Below are 9,979 nucleotides of genomic sequence, written 5' to 3' on the forward strand. Positions count from 1 at the left end.
CTAATAAAAATACATGCAACCACCATATATGTGTGAAAAAAATGCTTTTTGATGCAGTGTTATATTTATTATTAAATTAAAGGGGTGTCGACAGTCTCGTGTTGAATTAATTAAATTATACATTGAACATAGTGTGATCTTATGTTTTATATATGATCTATTTTCTATTATTAGAATTTAATACTATATATGAACAGCGTAACATTTTATGTAATATACTAAGAACTACTATATGTACTAAGGACTCCTTAGTTTGATTCTTGCATAGTGTTTCTTAAAAGGGTGAAGTAGGAGTAAGACCATTTTAAAATCTGATAAATAAGAAATATATTAAAAATATATAATTTTTTTATTGAATTACTTACAGACACAAAAGTTGTAGCGGAGAGTGCAATAAAATTGCAGCCTTTCATTTGTAAAGGCCTCTTAGTTCTCTCCATCAGAATGAACAATATTTTTTTAACCGCTGATCCCCGGTCATACCATTTCGAGAAATAGCAAGACTGATGTATCTCCATGCTCTATAAAATTTCGAATAAATTATATGTGATTTTTATATTCAGACGATTGTTAAGGGTAAGAAAAAGACATAAGTATTGTATACATCTTTTCCATGAGATTGAGACAAGAAAAAGTGTACGATAAATAATATTGTATAACCGATCTTTCTTTAATTTCAACGATCTTTTAAATGGGCATTTTAAGAAATCGGCCTAATGTCTTGGTGACATGATGTGATGAATGATATGTTTATATTATAAGGGTCTGGTTTACATTAGAATGGGATTGAGTTGACAGTGTTGCCTGGACTGTCAATTTAATAGGTCGATCAACAAAAATCCATTAGAAAACAAACTAAAATACTTTTTATTATCAACTGTTTAATTTGACTATTTTTGGTCGATTAGTTTATAGTTAATATTTAATTTTAATTTTTAATTAGTTTAGTCGTGAATAATGAATTCCACTTCTTTATATATTACTGATTTAAATCGCTATCAGTCGACTTCAGTCGTACTTCAGTCGAATGAAACAGTCGTTACTACAATCGTTACTACTTCTGGTTTTTAAAGTTCTGACTTTGTCGTTCTATTCTTAATACTGAAAGTAATGTGCCAAATTTATGTATGTTAAATATATGGTTTTATGTTTTGTTTTTAATAACAGATCAATTGAAAAGTCCCCAGCCTATCATAGTAAAACACATTTTTTTGCCAAAATTCTTTTTTTCAACATAGTTCCCTTCAAAGGTGATGAACACCATTTTTGTAGTACGATTTTTCCTTTGCTTCAAAATAGGTCTCAGCTTCGGTGATCACCTATTCATTCCACGAAAATTTCTTCCCAGCGAGCATTCTTTTGAGATCTGTGAACAGTAAACAGTCGTCGGGGGCCAGATCTGGAGAATACGGCGGATGAGGAAGCAATTTGAAGTCCAATTCATGGATTTTTGCCATCGTCTTCACTGACTTGTGACACGGTGCATTGTCTTAGTGGAGCAGCACTTTCTTTTTCTTCAAATGCGGCCGATTTTCAGCGATTTCGTCCTTCAAGCGGTCCAATAACGTTATGTAATAGTCGCTGTTGATGGTCCTTCTTTTTTCAAGGTAGTTAGTGAAAATTATTCCATGAAAATTATTCCATCAAAACGCCATAACCTTGCCTGCCAACTATTACATTTTCGCACGCTTTGGAGCGAGTTCATCGTGTGCAGTCTACTCGGATGACTGTCGATTGGACTTCGGAGAGAAATGATGGGGCCATGATTCATCCATTGTCATATATAGACGCAAAAACTCGGTTTTATTATGCTTGATCGCCTTCAAACACTGCTTCGAATCATCAACTCGTCGTTGTTTTTGGTCAAAAGTGGGCTGAGATGATGCACACGTTCAGTTGATATCTTAGAGTGTTTGCTATTTTATTAAATTTCAATGTACGGTCATTCAAAATCATTTTTTAGATTTTTTTAATGTTTTCGTCGGCAACAACCTCTTTTGGGCGTCCACTGCGTTCACCGTCTTCGGTGCTCATTTCACCACGTGATTTTCCTGAGTCCAGAAACTCGACATCAATCCAAGTTTTTGATTCAACTGTATTTTTTCCCTTCAAAAATCAATATTTTATCAATTCTCGAAATTACTTCTTATCCATTTTTTTCACAATAACAAAAGTTGCTTCACTCAAAATGCTGTAATTCGCAAACTAATGATCCGACAGCTGTCAAATTTATATACGCATCTTCTGAGGATTAGGGCTAACTGAAAAACATATGGATTTAACTCTAGTAACGCCATCTATATGTCAGGCCGGGAACTTTTCATTTGGCCTGTTATAATTGTAAACAACAAGGTACATTAATATAGCAGCCTTTACGAACTCAAAATTTCAATATTATTTATTAATGTAATGGGGCAAAAAGAATACAATTTTGATTGATAGATAGTAAAATACTTTTGACTGCGTTTATATTATATTGGCAACTGTTAGGTCTCTTTATGATTAATTTTTTTCAATTCTGTCAATGCCTTTTGAATGTTAAAACTCCTTTCAGTGAAATTTCGACGAATAAAAATCTTAAAATATTCCTTTTTAAAGAGAATCAAAATTATCATTTTATATAGAAAGCGTGCGATAGTTAGATAGTAATAGATAAGTATACATTTAAATAAACTGTATATAGAATTGTATTTATTATATTATGTTATTGTTACTTTCCAAATATATGATGAAATATACTTGGGATCATTATTCCATTCTTTTTTATAAATTCAAAGTAATACTAAAGTATAAAATTAATTTTACACTACCTCTTGCCAATTTAAAATTATATAATATGAACTGATCTCTACGGCACAGAAATACAAGCAATTATCTTCGTCCTTTCCTGTCTCAATACCGGAAAGAATTCATACATATCCGTCTATCATCACGAATGAAAAAATCAACAACCGAAGCGTGTATTTAATTTTTAGTTGATTGTTCCCAATGCTTATTTTAATATTGAGAAAAAACTTACTTGTAAATATAACTCGTTTCCAAAGTAACAGTACATTCCCAATTCAGCAAACATGCTATTTAAATAAATTATTATTGCTATACTTTGTGTGGAAAAAGCCTCAACCTGTAAAACTAAATTATAAAAGGCAGCCGACCGCTTTATCTGATTAGATCTTACCGATAAAATCATTATGCATGAGTTGCAAATGGCCACAACACTGGCTCCAAGTTGGAAGAATATAATGGTTGAGACAAACTTTTCGGTTAAAGTAGCGAAACTAAAAACAAAACTTAATAAAGCAGTGTGCAAGATAATACAATGCTGGAATATTCGGAATTTTACGTAAAGCAGTATGGCTCTTTCTTCCTTGACATGCATTTGTTGAGTTCATAATTTGTTCTCTCCCTTTTATCGAATCCTCAACCTCATTAAAGAATTAAAAAATAATTGTTATGATTAGAAGGTCTCTGTTAAGGCGATTTTATACTTTCGGTGTGACATTAAATCCGAGGTGAATTATAGACTGTGTATTACAAAATTGTCAGGATATTATTGGCATCTCTTATTTCTTATAACTTTAATTTTTCTTATCGTGGATAATGGAGATGTTTCTCAAAAATTATTTAATAAGCATTAATAAGCAAGGCATAAAATGGCCTATAAAAATGAATAGCAACGTTCTAATGTGCCGAAAATAATTAAAGAACTCGCTTCAATCGAGGCAACGTGTAAATAAACCAGGTTTAACATATTCAGCTTTAAGGTTTATATTTTTAATTAACTCCTGAATACATTGCAGCCATAACAGCCATAACAGCAGTGTATTATCAATTATTATATTATAGCTTCAAGCTTGGTCAAAATCATCTTTGAAAATCATATTATATGATTTCTGCAAACTCTATCGGTTTAACTCTTATTTCTATGAATTCTATATGTACTTTAATTCCTATAGTATACCAAGCTTATTTGATCTTTACGAGAAATGTAATCACATAATTCTTAGCCTTTTTATTTGTCCGATGAACTTGATTTTCCAAAATGGCAAAAAATTCGGTTTGGACTTCTGGTGACATATACGTGATTGAAATTCCACTTATATTCCACAATTCATTGAAATGTTACGTTTTAGATCATACAAGATGTTCACGAAGTATAGGATCGTACTTTACAATTAAATGCACTAATACAAAGAGGTTAATGCTAGCGTCGCATTGATACTAGTGTAATTTGGAAAAGAATTTTATAATATCAAACATGTTAAGAATTTCTTAACATTTTTTTGTTTCCTTTGTCACTAAGTCTGCTCTTCAACTGCTTCCTTTTACAATAATTTTAGTTGCACTTGAAACGTGACTTGATACCTTAGCAAAATAAGGATGACTTGGGAAGAAAATAAGCCATCCAAGTACGTAAACGTCCCGAAGCATTTGATTCATTAGAGTTATCTGAAAGTTACTTGACAATTTGACCTGGCATTGTTAGAAGAAGTCCTTATTGTAAGAAGTCCTGTAATTTACTGTCCTTTTTGGTTCTCTAGGCCATTCTCTATTACTAACAACTTTTGTTAACAACCTGTAAACACGTGCCAGTAAACTAAAAATTGCTATTTTATGTAGAGAAATGCCAAAACTAACGAACAATTAGGTAACTATAGATATCGCTAATTAGAATACATGCAACACTTAATATCATGGACAATAATTTGGTCATAATTTGTTTACTGAAGTGTTAAGTCAAGTATATGAAAATTTGGAGCAGTAGACTATATATTAAGAAGAAGTTTTTCCAAACATTTCAAAGCTCACAATCTTGTTTTTAATATTTAAGTGGAAAAAAATCTGATATAATACCCTTAACTGTTGTTATTAGAGGAATTCAGTCGCATTAGAGGTTGGGTATGAAGATAAAGCCACAGTTTTTACTTAAATTTTTCTTATAATTACTTCTCTATGTCGCTAAAATGGATGCAACACTCGCTCAGGTATTTCACCGTGGACAGTTCAATATAATTAACGTCAGTTTCTGATACATATACGTTACTGTCAGTATCGACCAATTTATTATTCAATATTCTTAGTTGAACAGTGCTAATACTGATGAGAACTAAAGTAAAAACATCCATGGAGACATTGGCAAGAGCTGAAACTGCCGTCCCAAAAACTTCAAAGGCATAGAATGGGTAATAATATGGTCCATAATTGAAGAATGGAAAATCCAGCGGTAATCGTTTGCCCTCTAAAGCTAAAAGAGAATTTTCATTAAAATTATCAATATTGAATGTTCTAAATGAAAAATATTCACAATATCATAAACAACTATGAACTAATTTTAGGCATTTTTTTTGTAAATGTATTATAGGAAATTATTCTGCAAGATTTTATGCAATAAGCATTATGCTAGCAGAATCAGAAGCTTTCTCAAAAGTACGATCTCAGTGAATGTCGTCTTCCAATAATCTTCTATTCCAAAACATTAAATGAAGTTGGACAATGAATCTCATAAAGAAGGCATATATAGAATTCTACATAAGTGAGATTGGCAATATACATCCTACCCAAAACACGAACTTATTGATTTCTATATAATTTGGTACCACTTTTCCTTTGAAAACTGGAATTTCAGATTATAAAAGTGTTCGCGCAAAAATATTTACTTTGTAGTCGACAATATATATAATTCTGTCGTTTCTCAACTAGTTACTAATTCTAGCTTAACACCAACGGAAGTTGCTCCATGGATTTAACTTTTCTCCTCACCAAGAATATACTATAGAAGAAACGAAAACTGTTGATGAGGTCCAACTACAAGACTTTAGTTTAATTTCCCTCAAAACTTTAGTATTTTTATATCTTTTATTGCATTTCGAATGAAAGCTATGAAACAAACAAGAAGAGTCAGGGGTATAATAAGGATAGGCTCAATAGAAAGTAAAAAATAAGAAAAGACCTCAATATTGAATCAGTGGAAGAGTGCACAGAAAGGAGACAGGAATTAACGGGAACACTTACAGCGCATGGAGGACAAACAAATAGAATATGGGAAGCGAAGGCGGAAAGGAGAGAAGTCAATTAAAGGAACCTGGGATGAATGTATCAGAGCAATACTTCAGAAGAGGGACAACAAAAAAGAAGAACAAAGAAGAGAAAAATAGACAGAATTTATACATGGAGAACTGTAATGTACAAAAGGTGTTCTGTTGCTGAAAATTTATGAAAATTATGTCATAAACTCTATTATTTTTGTATTAAATTGACACGGTAAAGAATTATGTTATTCATAGTATTATTTGTCATTAAACTTACATGGAAAGATACACAATAGTATTAGGAAAACAATTACATGTCCAATATAAACCGGTGTGAATATTTTAAAGGCTCTGTATGTCCCCTGCAGGTGCTGACTGTATTTCGGCAAGTAGCTAAGAAAGCTTGGGTTATTCAACAATTCTAGTATTACAAATAGAGCATCTTCTTTCAACAACAACACTGTTATTTTCATTATTGATAAACTGACCGATATTAGCAAATATAAACTCTTCGATAACTGTAAAAAATCAGTAATACGATACAGAGCATTGATTGTTAAACAAGTCGCCAGAAGAGTAATGGTGGCAAACGTTAGAGATGTTCTTAATCTGTACGTAGCACTAGGTTGCTTCAGCGGCCATAACCCTAAAGCGGTTAATAACTGGCCGGGTATTTGGATGAGTTTTAAAAGATCATTGGACATCATGACTATTCTGAAACTCTAACTGTTCATTCTTATTATATATAGCTGTTATCTTAAATATAGATGGAACAAAATATTCGCTCTACGTTCTTGGTTCTAAGTTATTTATTAGTTTCATGTACCCAGTTGTTTTTAACATAATAACATTTAATTAACGGTATATATTCACACCGTTTAAAACAGCAATTTATCGAAAATTAGTACGTTTTGTCATCCAGGCAGGCGGACGACCTATAATTTTCGTATAATTATTCCTTTGTTTTGTATTTATGAAGCGAGAGGGTGTTGAAGCAACGTAACTAATGAACATTTAAATAATTAACATATATTGACGAAAACTATACATTAGCAAATTGTACTACATATTAAAATTAGAATAAAAAAGTTATTTGTGATGTGTATATAATGCGTATATAATATATAATGCACAATAACACGAGGGTATATCACGCTACCCTCAGTGTATTTACCTAGTCAGTGACTTTCTGACTTTCTCGTCCAGCACAGTGATTACTGTGCGATTTTGAGCAAGCTGAGTATTTTAGTTTGCGTTTGACATATACTAACAGCACCCCTTGCATTCTAACAAAAATGGAACGAAGTTATTTTCTGAAAGTGTGCCGATTAAGCAGACCAAGGAAGGACTTGATAAATAAGATAGGGATTTCTTCACAATTGGTTTCCAGAGTTACCTCAACTGAACTGGGACCTAGTGGAAGATATCAACAAGTTAATGCCAATAAAACACAATTTCTTCTCGTCCACTTTCCTTTCCAAATCTAAATCATGTCACGTTATCTTTAACCGATCTATGCTAGGACATTGTAAATTCACCCATTTCCATTTGTTGGAAGAGATACCCCTCCACAATGTCTCCACTGGTGGCTCTCCATACTCAGTGTGCCATATACTGTTATTGGTTACTTGACTTCACCCCGGAATACCTACCTAAGCTCCTTGGATTCCTTGAATATTATATATATATATATATATATATATATATATATGTTTAGTCATGTCCACTTTTACACTGTAATTTCGTTTTTGTTTTCATTACATTTTATATAACTACCGTTGTGGTCGTCCCAACAGAAGTGACGTCAAACTTGCGTGCGAAGAAAAAGTGTTGTTCCATCCTGATAATGCATGGGTGTCCACGTATGTAGTCATCATGATAAAAATCTATATATTTTACCCTACGGTAGTAAGAAATTTAGGTCCAAAGAAGTCATCACTAAAACAAATGCCTATATTGAGAACCTTGAGAAAACCTATTATTTGGAAGGAATAAAAAAACATAAAAAAAAAAGTTGCACTAAATGTATTGAGTTAAAAGAAGATTATATTGAGATATAAAATGGTTTTTTCGCATTTATTTTTTTAAATCTTTGTAAATCATTATTGGAAAATGTTTCAACATCAAAAATAGGGTACTCTCATGTATTTTGAGCTTCTGAATTCAAAATGTACCATTAATACCATACCATTTAGCTTTAGTTTTAAAGATGCGGGTGACAATTTATGTTTTCTAAATAGTATAATTTAATTTTCTGTGAAATTTCTATTTTTGATAACAGTATAGTTGTTTCAACCTTATATATAGTGATACTATTACTACAATGCTTCAACATTTCATAGTGTTTTTGTTGTAAATGGTGCAGGTACGACAACAAGTTTAAATTCTTATGTATAAAAGATCCTTACATTTGATTTAGTTTTATGGCTTTTCCCAAAACTCATGTGCACTCGCATCTCGATTTTTTTCATGTAGTTGAGAATCCTTGTTAGCTTCCATAAAGATGTTTCTGTACTGGAAAGGAGATATAACAGCTACAGGTTTGCGGATTATTGCTAGCTTAAGTGTAATTCCTTCATCCTAACCAACCGGTACGTGTTCTGTCAATTATTTAGAATGTACATGTCATTAACAAAATCAATCATTTATTATTTTCTTCTTTCTTCACCATATTCGTTGCTTTAATCGAAAAATGTTGGAATAGTTGATTTATGAAATGAACGAAACATTCCATTTTATTATATTTTTTGGTTGGGCTGTAGTAATCTGTTGAATATGTAATTTGCATGGCACAAAAATGATTGTAGTAAGTTTGATTATTAATAATTAATTTTCATTGTTACTTTCGTTCTTCAACATGGAAAAAGGCGGTAATTGAAAAGTTACTTAATTGTAAAGATTACCGTGGACTAGGGCGATGCACTAAAATCTAAAATTCAAAGTTCAATATTTTTTTGAAAAAATATCGGAAAATATCAGTCAAACGAAATTATCGATATTGTTTGAGAATAAATGAAGAATACCAAACCAAACTGACGGATCGCTTGCTACTACTACTACTACTCAACGATGTCCAATCCTGTCCAGGATGTCTGTCTAAAGAATAGGAGATTGGATGTCCGAGGCTAGGAAGGCTGTGGTCGATCGCTAACAGTGGCAAGATTTGGTGACGAATATTCGAAATCCTGCAACCCCAACATCAGATTAAGTAGACATTCAGTTCGGGCCTATCGATTGATGGTGATGATGCAGTAGTGTATAGTTATATTTATCAATATCGACGCCAAAATTATGATAATTTCTATACATTTTATCTAAAAAAAAACATGTAATTTCTATTAAAACTGTATGAAAAAATTTCATGTTTAAGTTTCAATTCTCAATAAATACTGTTTGAATGGACCAATGGCCATTCTTGCTTACGTCTTGTAAATTTATATTTACCGCATAATATACCCATTTTTGGGGTTATTTTTTACCACCGCCGCTTTATCCAGAATCTTATGAAATAATGAAATGAAAAATGAAAAACATTTCCCAGGATTTATGCGTCTTTAGTGGAAGCATTTTTAAATAAGTTAATGGGGTATGGTTATGGGAAAATATAATATTCTCTCAAGGTGGTGTTGTATGCCCGCCATGTTATGATGCAGTCAGAGAGAATCATAAGAAGTATTTAATTACGAGTGGTCGAATTAGAAAGAACTAAAAAAACCATAGCCCTGATTCATTTCGTTGTAAATAGTGCAATTAATAAATTAGTTGTAAAATAGTACATCGAGTGCTTTCATTTACATCCAAGTCTAGCTGAAATCGTCAACCGTGAGCAAAAGCAAATTGAAGTTACACTACGGGAGCTGTAGAAGAGGTTCTCTAATACCGATAGGAAAATACAACTTTTATTGTTCTTTTTATTATATTTTAGAATCTCCTTTTTGCCAACTAGCTTT

At 32.0% G+C, this 9,979-nt stretch overlaps 1 protein-coding gene across 1 annotated transcript; it reads right to left on the reverse strand.

The window, feature by feature from the left end:
• Nucleotides 1–130: 130 nt before the first annotated feature.
• On the reverse strand, nt 131–6,846 carry LOC143201421 (odorant receptor 4). The gene is made up of 6 exons (XM_076412466.1): nt 6,307–6,846; nt 4,948–5,245; nt 3,179–3,278; nt 3,020–3,124; nt 366–521; nt 131–311 (listed from the first exon to the last, which is right to left on the reverse strand). The coding sequence occupies exons 1-6, from the start codon at nt 6,734–6,736 to the stop codon at nt 249–251; spliced, it is 1,152 nt and encodes a 383-aa protein (XP_076268581.1). The 5' UTR covers nt 6,737–6,846; the 3' UTR covers nt 131–248.
• Nucleotides 6,847–9,979: the final 3,133 nt, after the last annotated feature.

Source organism: Rhynchophorus ferrugineus, unplaced genomic scaffold (assembly GCF_030347505.1).
Source record: "Rhynchophorus ferrugineus isolate W39M unplaced genomic scaffold, kcgeb_rfMv2 rfM8, whole genome shotgun sequence".
In the NCBI taxonomy this organism is placed as follows: domain Eukaryota; kingdom Metazoa; phylum Arthropoda; class Insecta; order Coleoptera; family Curculionidae; genus Rhynchophorus; species Rhynchophorus ferrugineus.